The sequence below is a fragment of the Dermacentor silvarum genome, chromosome 4 (genome assembly GCF_013339745.2).
Source record: "Dermacentor silvarum isolate Dsil-2018 chromosome 4, BIME_Dsil_1.4, whole genome shotgun sequence".
NCBI lineage: Eukaryota > Metazoa > Arthropoda > Arachnida > Ixodida > Ixodidae > Dermacentor > Dermacentor silvarum.
In genome coordinates this window covers 24,863,911-24,889,318 of record NC_051157.2, presented here as the reverse complement: position 1 = coordinate 24,889,318, position 25,408 = coordinate 24,863,911, and the positions used below count along the sequence as shown (strand labels likewise).

The following is a 25,408-nucleotide window of genomic DNA, read 5'->3' as shown; positions in this document are numbered from 1 at the left end:
CGTTTTTATATAAATACGTATTTGGTGCTGCAGCTAAACGTCGCCTCCCCTCCCTCCCTCCCGTCCCCCCACAGCCTTTCGCGCGACGGAAAAAGTTGCGTTTGCTCTCTATATATGGAAAGGAGGAAAGAGACGCTTAATTCTGCAGCCCTTCAGGGAGCACGGCGCAGAACGCGCGTTTGCTCTCCAACGTGCGTTCGCGCCCCGTGAAAGCGCGCGTCCCTCGCGCCCTTTCACTCGCACATACAGCGTCCGGAGTGCAGCGACGATTTCATCGCCGTTGACGTCATACGGAACCTCACGGCGACGGCGACGACAGAAATCTGCTTTGGAGTGTCCATATAATTGCTATCGCAATAAAACAACACGCTGTATTGTAATAGTTACCTATTTTGCACAAGAGCGAGTCTGCATAAGAGCGAATCTGCAGGCAAAACAGATACGCAAGAACCTTTGCGCGTGAGCGCCTGCAAGCCTGCCACCCAGTGCAGGGAAAAAATAAACAAATGAAAAAATCATGAGCCATTCCACTCTGCCAAGGTGGATGACCAGCGAAGCTGTTTAGCGCCCGACACAGAGGTGACACCGATTTTGAACAAAGGCGCGAACATATTTATTGTCCTTATTGGTGGTCATCGTGACGATAGTTACGCACACACATTCGCGTATCACCTCTGTTATTATTGCAATAGCAATTATATGGACACTCAAAAGCAGATTTCTGCCGTCGGCGTCGCCGTCGCCGTGAGGTTCCGTATGACGTCATTTGGAGGAGAAATCGATGATGATAAGTGGTTTTTGAGGGAAAGGGAAAGGTTGGCGCTATCTTCTGCAGATGATGATAAGTGGTTCTTGAGGGAAAGGGAAAGGTTGGCGCTATCTTCTGCAGCCCTTGAGGGAGCACGGCTCAGCGCCAACGGGGAGGGGTAAGTGGGAGCGAAAGAAGGGATAGAGTGGAGTCGCCATGGCTGGGCGAAGCCTATCTTCTGCAGCCGAACGCTGTATGTGCGAGTGAAAGGGCGCGAGGGGCGCGTCTTTCACGGGGAGTGAACGCACGGCGGAGAACAAACGCGCGTTCTGCGCTGTGCTCGCTTAAGGGCTGCAGAAGTAGGCGTCTCTTTTCTCCTTTACAATCACCATATATGTAGAGCAAACGCGCCTTCTTCCGACGCGCGAGAGGCCGTGGGGGAGGGGGAGGGAAGGGAGGCGACGTTTAGCTGCGGCACGAAGTGCCTATTTATATCAGAGGCTCCGGCAACAGTCACCAACGCCGCACGCATTTTGAGCGAACGCGGGCAAAACGCCGATGGCGTCGACAAGAGTTCTGCGTGTTGCCGATGCTGCTGCATGTCCAAGTTTATACAGCTGATAAAGCTAATATCATTACTCCGTATAACTCTCTACAAGTTTGCTATCGCAATTGATGCTTCGCCTTTCAGGTGAAACTGCAACAACTTTTAAATCTGTCCGTCACGTAAGACAATGAATGGCTCATACACCCTTAAGCAATGGCTCATACCCCCCCGTAAACGCGGCCTCCCCATTACGACGACAGAAGTGAAATTCTACGCTGGAATGATGAGCGGCAACGGAGCCAGCTGTGGAAGGAGACGACGACGACGAACGCGTGAGCAGTGGCATGAGCGCGTTCGCGCGGTTTCGCCGAAGGGCTCCAACGAGCCAGTTCGCGGGTTGTTCGCGGAGAACGGATTTGCCCTAGCCATATACAGCTTCACTGTAAAACGTCGCAGTTTCGCCCGAAAGTCGAAGCATCGACTGCGACAGCAAATTAGTAGACAGCTACACGAAGTTAGTAGTGTTATCGGCCGTATAAACTTGTAAACATTCGCTTACTAACGTAATTAACAAGCATGGTGTCAGCGCGCACAGGCAAACATGAACACATCACACTCGATGACCGCGGATACTCGCTGTCAAAACGCTGGCGTGAGGAAACGTGACAGCAGCAGTGAATGTGCTGTCTATCGCTTCAACGCAAACTGAACGGCGAGAACACAGCACACACAAAGGTATGAGCCGTCGGCAAAACTAGGCTCTGGCCCTATCGCAGATCACTCTCAAAATAAAGCCCGCGCGCGGCCGCGCAATACGCAGTTGCTGCCGGGTGTTGTAACCCCCCCCCCCCCCCCCCCCTCCCTGAGGCCGAGTTAATCCCCACTCCACCCATGCGTCCAGCCTCACCAGTCCAACGTGTACCTTCAGTGCTATGCTCACATTGTCATTACAATTCAGGAGGTGGCTTGAGGTCGAATTTTCCTGTTTAGCAACAACTGATCTATCATTGTCTTGTATCTATTCATTCACACTTAAATTACTTTGAGTAAAACGCTGAAGAAATAAACATCGTCATCATCCTTGGTGTCATATTATTATAATTATTAGACATTTTATTTGCTGTTGGATTCTTCTGGCTAAAGCAAGGAAATGGCGTAATATGAAAAGTGCTTGCTACCCCCCCCCCCCCAACACACACACCCACACACACACAAATTCCCCCCCCCCCCCCCCCCCCCCCCGCCCCTGGCAGGGATCCTGGGTGCGCTACTGAGTGACCGACTAGGCGACATTGCTCATCCCCATAGAGAAACATACTGCGTAGTATGTTTCTCTATGTCATCCCTCTAAACTGAGAGCCGAGCAAATAGGACGTGCAGCCGACCGAGAAGTATCAAGGCGATGTTACTTATGTAACATTGATCCAAGGTGATATTGTGCATGTGTGTCCTTTTTTTTTTTTTTTTTTTTTTTTTTTTTTTTGCATTTCGTCTGCTTCTGCACAGCTCCGACAAAACGTGGTCAGTGTTTTTTTCTTCTTCTAGTTTTAGTTTTAACCAACGTTTTTAGATTTTAACGGTAGATAATATCGGCTCGCCAGAAGCTCAGAACGAATTAGATGCCATAAGAGGGACTGGCACTGAATAACAAATGTTTCGAATTTAAGAAGGGCAATCAGAACATGCACATAAAATGATTGTGTGGACCAAGAAGTATGAACATGCTTGACACCAGTGTGCAGAAAAATGACGACTGTCAGGCACTGATAAAGATCATGATAAAGACATGATAAAGGAACATCATCATCATCATCATCATCAGACTCACGTGCAAAGTGCTTCTTTCGATCTCCACGTTCACGAGCTTGTCACGAAGAATCAGGAGGCTCACGCATCCTATGTTTGCCTGAATTCGTCATAATCTGCCTATTTACGAAGATGTTATGGCTTGGAGCAGTGGTGAGTAACTGGGCGAGACGTTCAAATGCTCGCGGCGCGAGGCGACGCGACACTAGCGACTTGCGCCACTTGCGCTCGCAACCGTCGTTTTCGTTCGGACAAGTCTGTACTCAAAAGGGTACGCGTGTACAGTGACGTCATAGCCGTCACGACTTGTCCGGTGGTTCTTGCGCGATGGGCATTCATTGCTGTTCTTAATGACAAGTTTTCTTTTCCGTCGGAAATGCAGCTTCTATTTCACTCATCTGGAAAGCTGAAGGCTCGCTCTCGAGCATGGATAGCCGCTCCGTGAAAGTCATATTTATCCAGCACGCGTGTCAAGGTGCCTGTTCGTAGCGCGAATCGTTCGCCGGGTTTCGTGGATCAATTGTTGTATTCGGCCGGCTGAAGAGTGATCATGCGGGACTTTCACTAATCCTATATTGCTGCATTGGACTAAACCGACAGGCGGTCTGGTCAACGCGTCACCAAAAAATAAGCTTTTTGATCACTGCCGTTGCTCGCGTCTCTCATTCCGTTATGTATTCCCAGCTCATCGTCGCGCTTTCGCTTCTCGTTAGTGCCTATGCCTACGTTGCTGATCAGCTCCAAGGTGCTGTACCGAATTTGGAATTTCGTGCGTCTGAAGATGTGTTCAAGGTATGATGGCGGTGTCAAAAGTTCACGTGGCTTCTATTTGTGTTCACTATTACCTGTGTAAGCATCCATCCTGCAGCATCTCTGCTCTGTGAGCACACGGTGGCAGTAAGCGAACCCGACGAATGCACGTGGGGTGAGGTGACGTTGTTGTCACTGTTTCACTGTGGCTGTTGAAGTAGCACCTGTTCTGGCGCTATTACCTAGACTAGCTGATGGACAGGGTGTCGCATACAGCTTAAGTACAGCATGCTGCTTACTGTGTGATCGTTCGCTTCGAATGACAAAGGTGTATTTCCCTAATAGTCTCCGTAGTATTTACTCTAGCAGTAACAGTGACACTATTTAAGATTGTAAATTGAGATGCATGAAATTAAATGTGTCGCGCAGCTGTAAGCTGCAAAGCTTCCTAAATGGCACTGTGAATTAAATTTTTCTGCTTCAAATAGGCACATCAAACGCTAGCCGATGTGTTTCTTCAGCTAAAAACCAGCGATGTAGCAGCTGGGAGGTAGCAAACAAGACACGTCCACGCAATCGATTATCTCTTCGATTTGTGCTGTGTTCATACAAGACAGTTGAATTTTTGAAACTTTCATTACGAGTTTATATATGTCATCGGTGTTTGTACATCAATATTCGGATGCCGAGTTATTGAACTAGCTGTGCAAGATAAAGAGGCACTATTGAAATTTGAGTTCCCAGATACTTTTCTAACTTTGTTTGGATATGTATAAATAGCGAGTTCAGCTGTCCAGCAAGTAAGAGTGAAAGACGACCACTTTTGAAATTGAGCAGCAAACAGATATAGGTGAAGAGCTATCCGTATGAATCATCTTCAACATCTTGTCATTAGCGAAGAACTAAAAAGCCTAGTGTTGCCTATTGCAACCAATTCCAAACTATGTGCAGTCGTTAGTTTTACGGGCAGTCCACCCATCGGGTGACAGAGACTGGGGAAAAAGCATGAGGTTCTTGCATTGCAACGCTACAGTGCTTCATTATATTCACTCTAGATGACAAGCGAGTGGCCGTTTCTTCACTTGCTTGAACAGGATGATGGTTTTTCTAGAGGTGATGTTAAACGTCTAGCATTAACTAATCGTAGAATGCCCCCACTACGAAAAGACGTCGTCTTGCAAATCTGACGCTGCCAAAATTTTTCGAATCCTTCAAATATAAGTGGAGTTATCGCACCCAATACCCGGCTTTCTCTCTTTTCGTCTCTGCTAGTGCACTGGAAGCTACACAAGGGAGAAGCCAAGAGGGCAAAGCCCTGCTAAAAAGTTGAGTATCAAGGCAGTGAAAGGGCTTGTTGCAGCACCCTGTGGCCGTCATGGTAGACAATGCGCTACGCAGCACGCCGCCTCTGTCTCCGAGGCTATGCGCAGACCAATAGTGCAAAAATAAAATTATTTTTATGCCTTTTTGAGATCCCGAACATATACCTGTTTTCATTATTGAACTCCAAATTAGCAATTGTGTATTACTGAGAATGTTCTCACGATCATAAAATCAGCCAATAGTGGGTCTAGCTGCTTGCGATGATGCTGCATGACAACAGTGCGGAAGCGAGAGCAAGTGATAGTTTGCTGTGTCAGATGTGTAGATAGCAAATTCCCTGTCGTGTGCAGTGCAGTAATATTTGGCTCACTAGTTCGCAGCAGCCTCTGCGACAGATCACCAACATTTTCTTACTATGTTCTAGAGGTGCTTCAGGGCCCCTTTAACGGCCTCTTAATTATGGGGAAACGGGCATCGTAGCAATTTGGCTGCACCATCGTGGTGGCCAAAATTGAACCATTTTAGGAAAAGTCTCAGCTCAAATTAGCAGTTTCCTGTTACCTGTGTATTGTGGGAACTTGCAAGCAACTTGTAGCAGGCATTGTCATTTTCTGTGCTAATTTCATGCAAAGTTTGAGTTTGTTCCTAATGCTGCATGGCTTCAAATTGCTTTCAGCCTGCTGCCACACCAACTTCTGGAGATGGTGTATCCTTGGAGTCCAACACAGAATTCTGGCATGGATTCCTTGGGGCTATTTCAGTCATCATTGTCTCTGAGCTTGGAGATAAGACATTCTTCATTGCGGCCATCCTTGCCATGCGCCACTCACGCTTGGTCGTATTTGGGGGTGCCATTGCAGCTCTGTCCATCATGACAGTGCTCTCAGGTAACCGTGCTTTTACGATTCTGCCAGGTTACTATGACATGAAAATATTTAGTGTAAGCAGGGTGGCCATGTCACTGCCAAAATCTCATTTTCAAGTTTCATGTTTTATTCATCAACGATGTCAGTTTTCACGGACATCTGTAGGGGTTTTTCACATTGGCACTTTTTAAAAGTTTGCTATGATTAGCCGTGACTACACTTTGTTTCATGCTTTTCAGGTAACACTGCAGAAACTGTGCAAGTAGTGTGACTACAAAAGTCTCACTCTGTGTGTTTCACAGTGTAGTATCTGTTGATCTGCAGTGCCTTCTACGGAATAAATATTTCATGTATAACTACAACTTGTGAACCCAAGGTTGTGTGAAATTACATATTATTTATGCACTTTTGTGCTTACAGTTTGTGAATTAATATGTTTTGGTCGCAAGCACTAGCAGTGAGCTGTAGCTGCTGGTCTCAGAAATGTGTCACTGCGCACATTCGGTGGTAAAGAAGTTCAGATCTGTAACACATTCCATGTGATACTAACTGTGTCATATTTTGCAACAAATGCAAAAAAAAAGGAAATGTGAGGAAAAAAGCACTTCAACCACAGCTACTGCGCTGTCACTTTATTTGTTTTGGCACTACTGAAGCCAGCACACTATAGTGTAGTGTTGGGTACAGCACAAAACATTGGAGCTGTGCAAGCAATATGGTGTGAGACATTGTTCCATCAAATTACATGACGCATACCTATACTTTTCTTTTCATGTGGGATGCACTATTTTTTGTCACGAATGCAAGAGTGAGAGAAGTCTTCCTAGCCTTTGTAGTGTTGCCTGCTATGCATGAAATCGAATATAGATGGGCCACTGTACAACTTTCGTGAATCCAAAACTTCACTTTGCCACCAAGTTAGCAGTGCTTGACAAACACAAAGTACGTGCAGTGAGATATGCACTGCACACCTAGAATAACAGGAGGGCAATGCTATCTTTCCATGTCACAGATGGCTCCACCAGGATTTTTAGACAATCATGATCATAGGGTATTATTTGCTGGGGAATCTGTAATGGTGTCTATGGGGGCATTGTGGCTTATTCTGAGTAAAGTGCATAGGACACATGTAACTAGTAAACATGCTTCTAGACAGGGTGTTCTATCATTAGCCAACACAGTGTTATAGTGTTTCAGCACAAATGAGGAAATATATTTGCGACAGACAATCATGTAGGCCTTTGACAGTGGATCAAGTACTACAGTGGAGCACAGCAACAACAGTTCAGTTCTGTCTCAAAATGGTTGTGGAAATGCAAAGGAAAAAAGCACTTCAACCACAGCTACTGTGCTGTCACTTTATTTGTTTTGGCACTACTGAAGCGAGCACACTATAGGGATCATGTGTGTAGTGTTGGGTACAGCACAAAACATTGGAGCTGTGCAAGCAATATGGTAGTGCTTATTGAATGGTGGAATGAGCAGCACACAGGATACACTTGTGCCACTTTAGACCCAGTGGAAGCATATATGGGGGCACTATATTGACAGCTAAATGAAGTATTGACATTGAAAATTAAGTACATTGACAGTATGCATTGCTGACTTCAATTTGAGTGCTCAGTCTTTGCCAAGCTATGATGTCTACCAATGACAGTTGTATTGAAATGCTGGAGGAGTTCATATTGATTTTTATTTTGATCAATGCTGGATTTCTTAAAATCAAAGTGCAGTGCTCATTTTAGGGTTTGCCACAAATGTGTCAAAATAAGCAGCCTTCTTTAGTTCACCATAGTACTGATTTTACCTGGTATCTCACTTTTCGTATTCCTTTTCTTGCAGCTGGCCTAGGCTTTGTAACTACAGTTATTCCCCGTATATACACGCATTATTTGTCCATTGCCCTCTTCGTCTTCTTTGGTGTTCGCATGATAAAAGAAGGTAAGCAATTCTCGAATAGTGCATGTTGGCAGTTTCTGTAAAGCACATGCTAACATGCAGATATCAAATTATTTTTCATCTTCAAAGGTTGTAGGCATTGACATTGAACACGGTCAGGCAGGCTTCGCAAGACTTTTTTTATTGCTCTCATTTGTCACTTGATTTTATTGCGCACAAAAGCCTCAGTCAGTGACATAACTGCAGATTCTGCTTTTTCATAAGCAATCTAGTTCAGCTATTTTTAATGTTACCATCAGAAAACCAACAGAAGCTGCTTTAAGCAACTTAATGACTTTATCAGTGAAAACTAAATGAAATAAACTACTTAATCATTAAAAGCTTGATCCCACACATTGTGGGAATCTATGTTAATGAGAAGCATTTGCTGCTCATTGCATGTGATCAAGTGATTTCACATTTTGGTTTGTGTTTACTTCACTTCCACATTTGTGACTCGATAAGAATCCATTAGAAGTAGACTGATGCATACCCACTAAGCGGCTGGTTATATACAGCATGGTTGTGTTGTGAACATCCCTGACGATTTGTAGTAGTAGAGCACATAACATCATCTCGAATACATTGCATGACATATCAGCGCAATGGGAACAAGGAAACACTCCACACATGTGCATCGCACTAGACTATTTGGATCATCTGTTTTGTAAGAGAGAAAATGAGAGAGGGAATGCTTGACCTAACTCTCAGACACCTGCCCACAACAAGCTTTGTGGACACTGCACGGAGGCTGCAACTGAGGGAACACCAACACCACCCGGAGTGCAAAGCACGCTACATCAGTGTAGAGAGAATGAGGAAACACTCCAGCTCACAAAGCACCAGTGAAGTAGATGGAACACTTGTTGAGTGTTGCATCTGAACCGATCTCGAAAGTGGGGCCATGTCACATAGCATCTCAGAGCGCTGGCTTGCACGAGAGAACTGGTAAGGTCGTTATTCTGTCAAGTCGTGCATGCATCTGTGGCCTAATGAGTAGAGAATTGGGCTACTGTGCTTGGAGATACTAATTCGAAATCCATCATCTGACATGTAATTATAAAATGTATTATTAAGGCTGCGACTGAGGCTGCCCAGCCGGACATATGGAAGAAACCCAGGGGCTAATCATAATAACACTTTGCATCAAAAGTCTGCTTTAGTTAAAAAAGTGTGTTCTCGTACTATTGCTTAACCCTCCTCCTCCTTATTTTTCATATCTTGTTTATTTTCTTTAAGACTAGCTGTCTGTTTCATTTCAGCATATGACATGCAACCTGGTGAAGGCCTGGATGAGTACGAAGAGGTCCAGAAATCACTGAGCAAAAAAGAAATGGATGTGAGTACAGAACCCGGTTCTTGTTTTGTGTGGTAGAAGGCAGCTTTGACACTGGTTGAAGTGCGGTTTTGTGGGCTTTGTGTACAGCATTGTTTTAACAGAGGTTGTTGGACATGCCAATGCTTTCATGGGCAGATGGCTTATTGCCATTTTAGAAAGCACCATACCTTGCTGAGATTGAACCTCAAGACTCATGTCTTGAGACTGACGCCTGGTCGACTAAGCCATAGGGGCACAGGTAGCTGCAAGTGCTAGGGAAGACTGCGGCATTTGGCTGTGGGCATGTGTATGCCAGGTAGTGATACAGCATCTTGTAGTCGCACTTTCTAACGACTGTGTTGGTAACTTTGGCATTTCTGCTGATCAACTAGCTGTTGTTTTAAGACATGCAAGCATGTAGTACATACTGAAGAAAAGGTGGCTCATTAGAATAGGCTGATTCATCCAAGCTAATACACCTCAAATTTCATCAACTCTTGAATTTGTTGTCAACGTTGTCACCAATTCAATAGAGTAAGACAGGCATGTGTAATCAGATTGCATGCATGATGCGAATAGTGTTGTACTTGCTTGAATCTAGATTAAACACCTTCAAATTTAAAAGCTTTAAATTGGTTAAGTGGAGGGATGGATATTTTGTGCTGAAACTATGCATATACTAATACAGTTAAATTACTGAAGAAGTTAATTTGGGAAACTAGTGACTGAAGTTACGGTTCAGTTGCTGACAAACTAAATCGCCAACGAAAGCGAAAATACAGGCGACAGCCTGAATGCTGCCATTTTCATGCATTCTGCGCTCGAATGCTGTGGGAAACACCTAGCGAGGTGGAGCGAGGTGCAGTGCAGTCAAACCTGGTTTCGGTAGCTCTACAACACCAAGACAAACATGTATTGACAGGACATGCTGTTCTCACAACTGAAATTTTTTATTGATAACCAAACACTTAAGTACAAACTGGCAACACAATGCTATTATAAGCCAAGTAACAATGATAAAATTAGAAACATGCGAGAAAATGGCAGCTTATTGGCATTATGACAAATCCACTCCATCTGTGTGCCCTTTTGCAATGTAGTGCACTTTTGCTTCTGGTGTTTGAATGCTTGTGTTTTTTATTTTCAGGACAGTGCTAGCCAGGCGAGGGACTCGGTAGTCAACATGGAGGCCGGATCATCATCAGTGAGCTTTCGTTGGCGGCTGCGCTTGTTCCTGTCCCAGGTGTTCTTCCAGGCCCTCACCCTCACTTTTGTGGCAGAATGGGGGGACCGCTCACAGATTGCCACAATCATTCTCGCTGCACGAGAGGTGAGCGGGATAAGGTAGCAGAAGCTGGTTCACTTGAGGGCCCAAAAGAATGCTCATGCGTCTTCATGAAAAATAAAGCCTGCCAATTTGACTTTGAGTCGTGGAATATTGTTTAGTTTGAATGAGAGTGGATCAGGGATAGGTAATACAGTAGTATTTTATAAACAGGTAGCAACAAGTAGACAATTTTTTTTTTGAAATATGCAAAGTGAGAGTTTAACAACTTTAGTTTTTTAGCAATGCTAAACTAAAGTTTTGCATTGCTTACCCCCCTCCCCCCCCCCCCACACACACACAGTTTTTTTGCACACTTAGTGGTCTTTGCTGCCATCACTAAAATGAAACCAGCATGATGCCTTGTAGTGCACTTATTTGCCCTATAACTAAAAAAAAATGCGAGGATGTGTAAGAAATAATGTCAGTTTTATAGTGTACTAGTTTGCACATTGCTTACTATAGAGTGGAACCTCGTTGATACGATTCTGCATAATACGTTTTTCGGAATAGTATGTTTCTTTTTCTTTTCCTGAAAATACAATTCGGTTGGATAATATGTTGGATGATACGCTTTATTCTGGTTGCCATGAAGGTCGTATCAACGATATTCCACTGTACTTGTCAAGTCTTTATACACTTCTGAATACAGTCAAGCCCACATATAACAATTCCATTTATGGGTACTTTTGGCTACTACAAACGGTTTACCAACAGCCAAAGTGTTTCACAAGGTGTCTATGAGAAAGTTTTATAATGATGCGACAACTCACAACTTTTTATTTCCTAAATGTAACACGAACTATAGCAAAATGACATCCTACTTCTCAGCGATTAAATTTTGGAATAACTTACCCTATGCACTTAAATCGTCATCACCTTTGCATGCATTCAATATGAACTTAAAATATTTATTTTGTATAACTGGTTGTCCTGTTTAATTTTCTTTGTATATAAAGTGTGTACTTCATTTGGTAAATAGGTTTGTATAATTTAGATTGATAATGTGCGTAATTTTTTATTTGCATGTATGACTCCTTCTATAGAATCGAATGTATTCCTTTCCACTACTACGTTAACTATTTATTTACTTGTAAATTGCATAATTCCTATACTGCTCTATCAATTAATCATTTTGTACCAATCTTCTTGCTAACAGAGGGTCCCGCTGCAGTCGTTTGACTTTGCGACCCTCGCCTGTATACTACTAATAACCAACAATGTATCTTTTATGAATAATAAACTGAAACTGAGACAATGATGGTGGCGTAAGGATGGCAGGGCTACAACACAATAGCATAGACAAAAAGACAGACAGAGGAGATGCTGTTTTGAGTCCTTACCTAACTGCTCTTGCAGTAAAATGTTGCACATCATATCCAAGCCCTACACTAATTAAATGATGCATGGATAACAGCGCAGAACAACGCACACTGTGACATAATAGAATAAACGGATGGACGGAGCAAATCCTGTTTTAATAAGGATTTATCTTGAGTTTAATCAGGATTTCAGCTAACTGCTGTCACAGTAGAAGATTGTCTGTGTGCCAACATTCGTGTTGCAAATCATTACTCGTGTTTTCAAGTTAGTGTAAAATGTGGTTTGGTATAGGGAAAGTGCATTAGCTTTACATTTTATAGTGCAATAATTCTATTACTGGTGCACCCGAACTGTTGGATCGAATGGGAGCTTTTTGTGTCTATTTGCATGTGTACCTCCCAGGACCCGGTGGCAGTATCACTTGGAGCCATCCTGGGCCACAGCCTGTGCACTCTGCTTGCAGTCATAGGAGGAAGGCTGGTGGCACAGTGGATATCTGTCCGAACAGGTTAGTGACAGTGCCTGGGACTGCAAACAAAGGCACTATAGTCTTTTCAGTTCAAGAGGTGCTTTATTATCACGACTACAGCTGCCACTTCCCAGACTAAAAAACATAGCCAACACTTTGTTAAGACATCACAAAAATAACGCACATTATGTGGTTTTTGTGTTGGTGAAAGACCCACCCTAAATTGACATTACCTTTTAGTATTACTGATAACATAAATTTGTAATGTACCTTTTGCATGCTATTCATATGGCAAAGCGTGACTGATTATTCAAAATCCAATGATAACAAAGTACTACTGTAGTTAGATTCTCGCTTTCAGTTACAGTCGCTGTCTGATAATTCGGACAGCTTCGTGGCACCGCCATTGGCCCCCATAGACTTAATGTATAACGACAACCAACATTTTGGGACACCTTACAGCGCAGTGTTTGATAATTCAGGCTTCACTTGCACGGCTGCATGCTGATTTGGTCAGGTTGTCCAGCAGAAAGAGCAATATTTTTGTTTTGATGCATCACCGACACGGTTGCTGACCATATCACTGGCGCCTCCTCAAAACCAAAGCTAGCTAAGCCTAGTTGATCCGGTAGTCACCAAAGCCAAGCCATGAGACAGGACAATTCGCTGTGTTGTAAAGGCTGCATTTGTGTTTTGTCGTGTGATTTTCGTGCGTCCAACATTTGTTTCTTTATGTGGTAAATCGTGACATGGTACTGGGCGATTTATTTTATTGTTATTGTGGATTTCTGTCGCTCAGAATTCTTGAGCAGCTTGATGTAGCACCAACTTCACCCTCAATGTCTGCACCGACAAGTTTGTTGACTAAGCTAGGGAAGTGCCAGACAATATGATAGCCGTAATGAAACCTGCATTAATTTGAATACAGTTAAACCTCAATATAATGAAGTCGGTAAAATTGGCAATTTGCTCCGTTATAGTAAAATTTCTTTGTATTGGAATTCGACCTTTTATACAAATAAGTACAGTCGCAGATCGAACAGGAATGGGCCTCAAAATTTTCCAAATTATCGGGCAATCAAAAAAAGAAAAATAGCAAATTTTAATGAGAAAACAATTCATGTTGTTGAATTTGAGAGTTGGCGACGGACTGCTACTGTTTCAAGTCATGTCGACGATATCTTCACATCGGCAGTATGAATTAAGCGAAACCAGCCCCGCCTTCGCGTCCGCTCTAACCCCCCCCCCCCACGGCTGATAGCGTCGTCCGCGCTGGGACAACGCGATCATGAAAAGCGCCGGCAGTGGGGAGTGAATGCTTTGTCTGTCTCTCGCTTTAAAGGGTCTCCGAAACTCGAGATTACGCTACCTCCTCTAATACTCGCGCGGGAAAACAGCTTACATGATGCAATGCCGTCTCGGTACGCCCGCTCATTGCTCACGCAACAGATTACCTCTAAAGCAGGGGGTGCACGGCTGCGCGTGCGCTCATCCTCAGCTGCGCTTAAAGCAATGCGCAGCCGCGACCGAGACGCACGCCACAAATCGAGGCATGCGCGATCACCGCAAGCTCGCTCCCCTCCCCATCTTTCCCTTTGCTCCCGTGGGAAGGCGGCACTCGTGAAGCCACCATCTTTCTTGTCTCACCCTCACAGGCTTTCCCTCACACCTAAAGCACACAGTGCGCGGGGCGCGATAGGATCTTATTGCATTTGGACTTTATACGGAACTTCGGCAGTCACTCTTGTCGCACGGCGCACAATATGAGAGGTGTGTTCGCAAGGAGCCGCTTGTAATTCAGTTATTTGACCATCTGCATCCACGGAAGTTTCCATTTATTCTCTCAGTATTCCATTGCGGTAGCAGTGAAATTTCGTTACATTGAAATCGTGTATAAACACACTTCGTTATATTGAGGTTCTAAACAGGGTCTATGGTCTATGGACAATTGAGGTCTATGGAAATTGAGGTCTATGGACGAGAGGTTATGAAAAGTTAAATACTTTGTTATATAGAGAATTTCGTTATATTAAAGTTGGTTATATCGAGGTTTAACTGTACTTCATCTATCTATATGAAGTGATGATTTGCTGGAGCCCTATAGCAACCATTGTTGCTGCATTGTGCGTCAATGTTTTGACATGTGCTAATGTTTTTAGGTGTTTAGCTCAGCATCATAATTAAGCATGCCCATCTTAACAAGAATAAAATGTGCAGTGCTTTGCTTCCTGGCAAGTAACTACTGCAGTGGCACCTACAAGCATACACTAGACCCGCCTAAGTGGTTCAGCGGCTTTAGCGTTCTGCTGCTGAGGACAAGGTCGGGGTTTATATTTTAAACCTTGGCAGCTGCATTTTGTTGACAGCAGAATGCAAAAACATTTCTATGGAGCATTGGCTGCACATGAAAGGGACTTTAAAGACAAAATAAGTTAAGCTGTACTAGTAAATTACCTTTCTAGAATACCAAGAAAGCCACTTTTGCCATGTGAGGACGTTTGATAAGCCAGAAAGGACTAAAAAATGAAAGACGGGTGGTGACGCTGCCCTGAAGTTCCCACACCAGCGCACCATGTTTTCATGGATTTTGACAGTTCTTGCTTGGGCCCATTTGGACATTTTATTGGTCAAGATGGACTGCATTACATTCTAAAGGAGCCAAATACTGGATTTAGTAAGTTTCGAGAGCTTTGCTGTGCCACAGTGGCCCAAATATGAAAAATATTTCTGGAATTTGTGGCATCACATTTACGTACTAGCACTGATGTTATTAAAAAAAATTAAGTTTGCCTTTCATTTTCTCTTCTAGTAATCAATCTCCTACCACAAAATTAATGAATACAGTAAACTTCTGTTAATTCAACTCGCCGTTAATTCGACTTTTCGGTTAATTTGATCATAACCGAAGGTTCCAGCCGGCGCCGATTCATTTCCATGGGCCCAAACTTTCGTTATTTTGATCGTAAAAATTACCTTCACCAGATAACTTGAACTGACCCTATGGTGACCCCAATAGTTACCTCTTTACTGGCAGCATCAGTCTTGGCAGAGCTTAGGGAACAGTGAATGCGTTGAACACACATCATCTCCCGTCGAAAACATCTATATTATGGCTTCCTTAGGAATATTTTCAAGCAATAACTGTTGCTCACAATGTCAGATTACGGTATTTACCTGATTCTAAGGCACTTTTTTTTTTTTTACCCAAGAATAATGGGCTGAAAACCGCGTGTGGATGCTTTGCTGTGTAACACAGATGCCATGCGGCAAAGCTGACTTTAGAAAACCGGGTGCTTCTGTGCAACACATATTAGACCTATGCCTGTTTTTGTCGCTAAAAAATCGAGTGTGCATTAGATTTCTATTTTGTTTAGGTGCTTTCATTATCTCTACATCAATTATTTTACTTTGAACACATAAAAACAGGTGCATGTTTGATTTGGGGTGTGTTAGAATTATGTAAATGCTGCCAAATGAATTCGTGGTGTGTTTCGATGTTTTTTTTTTTTGCATCTTGTTTAATTCGCCCCACCGAACAAATTGATCAATTTCGTTGGTCCTATAAGGGTCGAATTAACAGAAGTCAACGTTACTATATAATTTTGAAAGAATACCCTATCAGTTTATTTATCTATTTATTTAGTGTTTCCCTTTAGTGCCCTTTAAAGAACCCTAGGTGGTAGAAATAAATCTGAAGCCCTCTGCTTTGGTGCCTCTCATGTGTTTCTTTGGAATGTTAAAACCAATCCATCAGTCATTTAGTCGCTCAAGCATACAGTGCAGCTGACAGCACTTTGATGTGGCCATCTGGATTGGTTAGTTGGTTTCGAATGTTGATATTTGTTACTTCAGATTGGAGGCCACAAAATGTTTGTTACTATTATTTTGGCAGCAACAAGCACACTGAGGAGACACACTATTATTAGTGCTGCAAGAAAGTTTTGAAGAAGGGATTAATTTACCTGAAATTAACTTATTTTGTTAAGCATCTCCTGGAATGTTCATGTTTTTTTTTCTCTCTCTCTCTTTTGCAGTCACCTTCATCGGAGGTGTTGTGTTCCTGGTCTTTGCAGTGTCATCGTTGTATCTTGGGTCTGGAGAAAAAGCACTGAGGAGCCTATGAGGCTGCAGCTTTTTGACAGGCCCAAGGCACCAAAGAGAATGTGAAGTTTAGGACTGTTGATATAAAGAAGTAAAGTTCATGCGCACGGATTATGGATGGCCACGGCTTGCAAACTGTAGGAAGTGAATGAAAAATTCAATAGTGTCTTTCTATATCTTATTTAATGGGCATTCTTAAATGGTCCCTTGGAAGTTGAGCGATTAACTGGGGCCGCATTTAGTATGTGTAAGCAGCAGTATTCAGGCTGCTTATGTTCCCAACGAATTCTGTTATTCTGTGATCCTTGCTTGTTATATATTTAAGTAGAGCTCATGCCTACAAATCAATTGTTTAAGCCAGCTAGCTTGAGGAGATAATATAGCGTAGCGTTCTTGGGCACCGGCATGTTTCAGCTCGTTTTTGTTACTTGGTATAGCGTGCAGCTTGTTGTCCTGTTTAATCTACTATTCTGTTGCTGCTCAGTTGTATGTGTCGTATCCTAAGGAAGGAGGTCTGTAACCGTGGCATGTAAATCCTTGTACAAATTTTTTATTTCAATGTATAGCTTTTGCAATGGTTGCTGTTCAGCGCTCATGTATGAGACTCAGCAATAAAAACATTTTTGTAGCAATTTGTCCAATAGGAATTCTGGCAACAGGAAACATTTTCAAATATTTGCAATCAAGCTTTAGCTGGAAGCATAGAACAGCTGAAGGCATACGTTGGAATCAGTGCTACAACTGGGTGTTCTCCTCCATGGCACAAAGTACCAATGCTGTAATCATGTATGCTTAACCATCTTTGTAGTTGCCTTTCAATGAGCTGGTAGCCATTAAATTTTGAGCATGTTGACAGCAAAACAGAGTAATCTTTGTCTTATGATGTGCTGTTCTTTGTTTCTAATACTTTTGTTTTAGAGACATGCCCTTGTTCATTTCAACACAGCCAATAAATCATTTGTACAAAATATTACACATTATAAGAAAGGAAAACTTTTCTACGTAGCAGGAAAACATTTTGTGTACATGGACTTTTTCACACTTCATTTTTAATTACTGCTGATAAGTACCTTGAAAGGTTGCAAACTTTGTCAAATTTTGTTGCTCAATTAAGGAACAGCACCATGTATACTTAGGGTCCTTCGTTCTTGAGTTTTACATTTGTTTAAATTTGGGGGGTAAAAGTGGGTGTTATTTTTAAATAAAACCAGGCATAAGCCGGGGTGGGGTGTCAGTGGCTTTATTGCCTGGCAGGAAAACGAGGGAGAAATCTAGTGTTTTGTTGTCTGGCTGTGAAATGTCCAGGATTTTTCTGGTAACTTTTACAAACGATTAACACAAGCCGCAGTCCCTCTTTGGACACATTCGATTTTAAACAAGCGAAATTAGTCACAGGAACATGAAATGGCAAAGTGAACTGTTCTCAAATCATGTGACGAACTCATCGCTACAAATCCTTGCTGTGGGGCGTCACTAATACATTCAAAAGAAACTGCATGAACAAAAACAAGTAATAGAGACGGGTTTGGTGATAACTTCCTTATTTTGTTCTCTGCACTTTTTTAACAAAGGAATAAAGTACAAAAAGTAGCGCAGACGGGCATGCTTTGCAGGAGGTGTCATGCTTTTCCTCATCTTTGCAAGTTGTTGCTGACATACATTGTCATATGGATTGGGAGCATTTCTGTGTCCATCCTACACCTTTCAGGCCTTTCGTCCTTGTTAATTGTTGTCCTATTTTACTGGTTCCCAATGTGTGCTGTTGCGTCAAAATTAATGGAATACCAACTAGACAAATCAGCCACTCCTTGGATGCAACGCAGTTGGGTAAACATCCTCTCAACATCACAGCTACCATTTGCAATGCATAGCAACATCAGCACCTGTTAATTCACGTCCGAGCACATTACCACCATTTGTATGTATGCGATACATGGGAAATGTGATGCAATGGGCCATTGTCCTGTTCATGTAAATGCGGCTACTAAAAAAAAAAGCAAGAGGGTACCATTCACAAAACGACGGCGGACGCTGAATATATTGTTTTTATGTATTTGCACTTGAGTTAACCGATATCATATTCATATTTTAACATTATTATGACATATCTTGACTACTTGCTAACAATAGGGGGGCAGCGTTCATTAGTTTTGTAAGACTTGCATATAATATTATCCTTTGAAAAAGGGCAAACTTCGGTGAGAAATTGGGTTTAGCCCGATTTTCATAAATTTTGTTTAGTGTACAAAAATTGGGATTTATAGAAGTTTACCCGAGAACAAAGGACCCTATTTGTACTCACTTAACAGTCTGTGAAACATTACGTGCTCGTAGTAATGCTGGGAAGGATTGGGGTAATGAAGCCACAATTTGAGCTTGTAGCCACATTTTAAGCGGTTCATTCATTTTGTGCTCAGATGCTGCATAATTTATGTTGAAAGAGGGCTGCCAATTGTACCACAGAAATTACCCAGTGGCCAAGCATTTGTCACATGTTCGGTGTAGCACTAGTTTTGCTATTTCCACAATCAGCAGGGACCCACCAATTTATATGACCAAAATTGTCCCCAGGCCTGACAATGACAGTGATTAAATAAAGTGGTCATGTGGTTTAAGGTTTAGAGTGCCATGTGAGCATTTCACATAGCTGATATTTGACAACTGATCCTCCTGTGTTGCAAATGTACCTTGTAGCATACCCATGTGGTGAGTGAGGCAAGGGTCATGCAACTCCACCTGAATTGTCTGAAGTATTTTAGGTTAAGGAAAATGAGAACAGAGCATGAAGGTAAGACTGATGATTGATGCACAACACTTGTGGCAGGATGATTATATTTAAACCAACAACAGGTAGCAGCAGGAACTCCCCAACAAGAGGGGAACGAGCAGTAAAGCAGACAAAAGCAGAGCATTGGCTATGTATATGTATGCTGTAACGTTAAAACAATTTTCATTAAGATTTTCATGCTTTCAAATGAATGATTACTGCAGCCTGAATGTACAGCAAGTTGTGTGTATTTTGGTGGTCAGAATTTCAATATGGCAGAAATGGTGCTTGAAGCACTCGAGTAGAGGCCTCGCCGCAGATTTTTTGGCAACGCAGTGGTCATGAAGTCGATGTCATTAAACCATAAAAAAAATTGTTGAAATGCAAATGGAAAGGAACAAGGTGCCTGGATAAGTTTGTGTCGATTGAGACTGATGCACGCAAAGGAACCTGCACTGTAACCATAATTAGGTTGATAATGAATCGTGTACGTATGACCATGTCAGCTGTGGTTAGTTAATGTATCCATTGGCGATGCAGGTATGCATGAGGATTCCCTAAAGCATTAAGCGGTCTCGGTTGTTTAGGTGTGAATGCCGAAGCGCTCTACCCCAGCTACATCCATGGGGAAAAAAACCTGCTTTGAATTGACATAATGGCTGCTTATCATCGAAAACACGGTTTAGAAATCATTTAGAAAAATTGTGGTACAAGGTTGAGCACATCCTGTCTTGTGATTCAACACATACTAATGCTAAATCAAACTTCCATGTGTGCCCACATGGTTAACCTTTATCAAATCCCACATTCCTATCTCCACTCCTGGGAAAGCTAGACTGCTCCACGCCCAGAACTCTGACACCATGAATGGCCACTCCTCAGGGCACACATCAACCACATAAAAGAGGCTAGTATGGCTTCGCCGCTCGCTGGGAATGTGAGCGCCTCCAATGACTCGGACTAGGAGACGTTAAAATGTTAGGTTTTCATGCGAAAGCATCAAATGGCCCATTGAGCGAAAAAGCCGGCGTCTGTCGTCTGTAGCAACGAAACGGCTCCTAAACTCGCATTGCCATTGGCTGCAACACCACGTCACGAGCTGCGCCTTGACGGAGTGGATTGGGCAAAAAGGAACACCTGCTGCGTCAGGTGTTGCGTGAGGGGAGAGGGCATCGCCGCGTCGGTGGCATGCGGCGATGGCAACGCAGGCTACTGCTGCTTTGCTGCTACAACGCAGGCTACTGCTGCTTGCTGTCTCGGGCAGCACGTACCGTTATGGTACAGTCTGTTTCACACTTAGGGGAAAACTCGCGGAGCGCCTTGCAAGGCGCTTCGAGTTTTCCCCTAGGTGTGAAACAGACTGTACATTACTCTCAGTGCAAAACTCGAAGGACCGCTCAGCGCCGTTCAGTTGGGCATTAATGCTTTCGCATTCACAACGCACAACGATTGCTTAGGTGTCCTCTTATTTTCTCTCTCTCTCTCTGTGTGGCTGAAGTAGTAGTAAACGTTTATTCCATGAAGGGGATTGAAGGTTGAGTGGGTGGGGCCCTCAGTCCAGGGCTCCACTGGCCTTAGCGGCTCGCTGGGCTTGGTCGAGGACGCGCTCTGACTCATCACTGAAAGCTGCAGCGCATCTCTTCTCGTAATGCGCCATTTTGTCTTGCTGGATCAGGAAGGCTTCGTGTTCACGATTCAGTGCGTGGTCTCGGCAACTTTTCACCATATAAATGTCTGCCAACGTGATAGGGCCCAAAATGCAGTTATCCGTTCAAATGAAAGTTAGAATTACCGGGACTTAATGTATCGGTGTAAACTAGGAAGCGGAACAAAGCGAGGTCCTTGAACAAAGGAAAACCCCTGGAAAAATAGAACACAGCAGTTCTTTGCGCCCTCAGAAGTCAGATCTAGCTATGTCTGCTATGACAATTGGCATGCAATTTTTAAAAACACTGCCGGAGTTAATCCAAAAAAAATTTTTTTTTTAAAGAATGCACACTTAAACACGTTTGCACCCTAGGGCTTATCCTATCCGACAACGATAACCGTCAGCTGCCTTGCTTGTGCAACTCCGCGCTCGCTACTTTCCTATCAAGAATGCTATGTCACGCTGATAACGCGCACGCCGTTCGTGACCTGGAAGTAGCGGACGCGTAGCGTTAAAGAACGCAAATGCGCGAGACAGATGACGATTATCGTTGTGGGATAAGATAAGCCCCAAGGGGTGCAAGCTTTTCTTGGAGTGTGTTGGGCCCATACGCCCTCTGCAGCACGCGCAAGACGTTTCACGTGTCACACCGCGACTGCGTCCCTGATACAGCCGACTCGATTATTTTTTAACAATAATTGACGACTGGCCAATTTGTTCTTTTTCCTTGGCCGATTGCGCTTATACCGCATCAATCTAGTCGGACATCAGCGGCTCATTGACCTAGACCTCATTGCGGGAGTGACACCGTTGCTTTCCCGGGCACAGGCGCGAGCATCCGCGAATCTGATTGATCTGCCGCCCAATGAATGATGGGGGATCGCGTATTCGATCCTTATACGCGGTTGTAATTGCTGCGCAAACACGAACAGAGACGGCAGTCGGTGCGCAACACTGCCTAAATGTCTGTGTCATATATATGTTTTTGCGCTCACCCTCTTCACCAGGCAAGTAAGCGGCCGTACTATACTACCCGAACTGCTCGGAATGCCGCGAAAGGCGTACCTCGCTCGATGCGCTTCGCTGCTATTCGACATGTTAGCGATGTTAGTGTTTCGTCATCCTTACAAACAGAACGAGGCTTGATACTATTCCCGCGCGCGCCGCGTAGACGTACTCTTCTTTCAAGGATAGAGACTGCTTGCAAATAAACGTATGAAGCGTATTGAGTGTCGGTTTTCGTTGCCATGTCCGTAACGTGTTCCCGTTAGTTTCCCCCGCAGTGCAATATCGACCGAAGCGTTTTTGGCGACGACAATTAAATGCGTATGCACCAAGCAGGTGCATTTCTTGTTTTTACTTGTGGCCAACTGACGTGCCATTTATACTCTCAGGTCGCCTAGTAATCATGCAGCGAAAGACGTGTCTGGACAAAGCATGACTCAGCGGCATTGTACGGCGGAAGGACTATTGTCAGCTCGTCATCCCGCAGGTCATGTCTGGCAGATCGTGCGAACCGTTTGTGCCGCATGCACCATGCCTGGTGATCAGCGGTGTGCCGGCTTTTTCTGTAGGACTTGTAGTCTACCATATATCATGTATCCCATATAACCTCTGCCAAAATTGTAATATATATATATATATATATATATATATATATATATATATATATATATATATATATATATATGCGGCGCGAGTAATTGCGCGGCACTTCTTCGTATTTCGCGGGCTTTCTTTCAGTCATGGAGGGGGGGGGGGGGAGCGTTTATGTAGCACGTATTCACCAACAGAAAGCTGAATATGGGGAATTTTTCAGGATGGCCCACAATTTTCTCATTAACACTTTTGCTCTGAATATAATATTGAGCAGCTGATAAGTTAATAATAAATAATTATGTAATGAGGCGAAATACACAACAAATACTCTGACTTGCCCCAAGCGACGGCAGACGACATTTACGTGGTACGTGCATATTTTTAAAATTTGACGCAAGTTCCGTGGGACCACCAGTATACATGCATATATGAAACAAGAGAGAGAAAATTTATTTGGACCATCGAGGTCGTTGCTCTTGAGGTCGAGTGGGTGGCGTCCTCATTCCAGGACTCCACTGGCCATGGCTGTTCGACGTACTTGCTGGACAAAAGCTAGGGCTTAGCAAACGAAGTGATTTTTTGCTGCGCTGCTGAAAGTTACCGTTGACGTTCGACATTTCCTGCACATCACATACTTTCCATGCTTCTAAAGACAAGAACAATCGCTTATTACAACATTCATCGTCTTCGGCGCAGCGGATTCACTCATTCGTCCCTTCGTCACTGTCATCGCCATTCTACTCGCGGTTTTTCGCTGTCTCGTCGCCAGTAACCTCAGTTTCACCGGGGGACTCTTCGTCCTCTGATAACTGAGGGCTGCGGAGCTTGACTGAAAGCTGGTTGACATTGTCTGTGTGATTTCGTATGCAAGCGGCGTGTCTTCCAGGTTATACAGATCTGAGTCTGTGACTGGTGGACCAGCAACGGCTCGTGCAGTTCTCATTTAAACTTAAAGCACGTGTTATTTCTCTCTCATGCCTAGGTTAACTACTTTCCGAAAGTATATAAACCTGCTCGGCCCGGCTCGAGTGGTGCTCAATTTGCATATTGGCCGTCACTATAAGTCGTAGTCGATATAAATATTCGCAGCACTAAATGTTCCGTATACTCCAAATGTGTCAGCGGCTCTTCAATTTCCAAGCAGCGCTACGAAAGCAGACTTTCGAAGGCAGCTGCACGTTACTGCACGACATTCCTATCAGCAGTAGTCCGAATGTCACGGCAAGGCCGGGCTAGGCCGGGCACACAGAATATAAAGGTGATGATACACTCTTAAAAAGGTTTCCTCCCTTTGGGGCTTATCTTGTCCCACATCTGCCTTGCTTGCATGTCCTTTCTCAAAAACTCTGCTCTCGCTACCTTCCTGTCGAGAATGCTATGTCACGCTGATAACACGCATGCCGTTCGTGACCTTGAAGTGGGCTCGCAGCGTTAAAGAAAGGAAAATGCGGGCTAGATGGCGATTACACTCTTTAAAAAGCTTGCACCCTTTGGGGCTTATCCCACAACGATAATCGTCATCTATCTTGCGCGCCTTTCCTTTCTTTAACGCTGCGCGCCCCGTACTTTCAGGCCACGAACGGCATGTGCGTAATCAGCGTGACAAGCATTCTCGACAGGGAAGTGGCGAGCGCACGGTTTTCAAAAAGAGAAATGCAGGCAAGGCAGATGACGATTATCGTTGCGGGACAAGATAAGCTCCAAAGGGTGCAAACTTCTTTAGGAGGGTACGCGGTGTAGGCATGACGCACTTTCAACTATAAGATATAGTCGTGCACAACGCACCTATCAGACTCGCTACTGTGAGGGGCGCGCTGTTCCGTCTTTCTGTGACTGCGAGGCACAGCGACTGGCCTCGTTTATCAGTCTATGGTGCAATTACTTGTGAGTGTCAATGGGTCATGACACGGGCGATCACGGCTCTGAGATATCGAATAAAGTATATCAACGCCTTATGTTTGTGTGTAGGCAAAAAAAAAAAAAAAAAAAAAACATTTTTCCGCGCTTTCTGCGTTTTCTGAACGTTTATTTCTGAAGGCAAGGGCGATGGACAGTTTTGAACAGCAGTATACACAGCCGCGGGAAGGTGAGCGGTTGCATTAATTTCGCCGCATATATAGTTTCGCAAAATGCTTCGATGAACTGTATTTCGTCTCGTTAACATGCATACCACAGAGCGTTCTGTTCATTTTTATTATTCTAATTTCTTATTACGTTTTTCCCCACGCGCAGCAGGCCGATTTTTGCATCCCAAGGCTGCGCAGGTGTGCGCGTTTTCTCATACTGTCAAAACGGAATGATAGTTTCGAGGAAGACATTTTGTCCTTTCGTTTAACTTCGATGCGGAATCGATACGCCAGCTGGTAAAATAAAGCGGCGTAAGCTGTGATCTCGTGTGATGATCTCGAGTTCAGAGTGAGATAGACGTGATCTGCATGCACTAATTTCTATATCTATAGTTGAAATCTTGCTCAGACTCCATCTCGTGCCGCTTATCCATTTTGTGCGCGGCGCTGTTAGAGTATATGCAGTACATATGGCCCTTCGTGCATGCAAATTGCGTTGCTGAAGAAAAGCTATGACTGGTGACATCCGCCGATGTAAACGATTACGCAGTACAAGAATGTGCAGATGGTGCCACAGCTTACACGAACGCAGCAGCGGGCGTCTACGTGCTCCCTGAGAAAGCACACTTTTGCTAACAGCATGCTCGCAAGCATTTACGAAGCACTTCGATTATTGGTCCCTCTCGGTATGCCGAGAGGGACCAATATAGTGCCTCGAGCGGCCCTTCGCGCGGCAATTCTGTGTGTATTCGCGGGTTTCTTTCGCACTCGGCAAAACACATTTATGCAGCAGGTATTGAGCAACAGAAAGCTGT

General features: G+C 43.9%; 1 protein-coding gene across 1 annotated transcript; it reads left to right on the top strand.

Annotated features, from left to right (window-relative positions):
• The first annotated feature begins 3,379 nt into the window (after positions 1-3,379).
• LOC119449634 (transmembrane protein 165-like) lies at positions 3,380-17,145 on the top strand. Its single transcript, XM_037712854.2, has 7 exons — positions 3,380-3,893; positions 5,851-6,061; positions 7,883-7,981; positions 9,241-9,317; positions 10,444-10,626; positions 12,346-12,451; positions 16,447-17,145. The coding sequence occupies exons 1-7, from the start codon at positions 3,774-3,776 to the stop codon at positions 16,533-16,535; spliced, it is 885 nt and encodes a 294-aa protein (XP_037568782.1). The 5' UTR covers positions 3,380-3,773; the 3' UTR covers positions 16,536-17,145.
• The last annotated feature ends 8,263 nt before the right edge of the window (positions 17,146-25,408 follow it).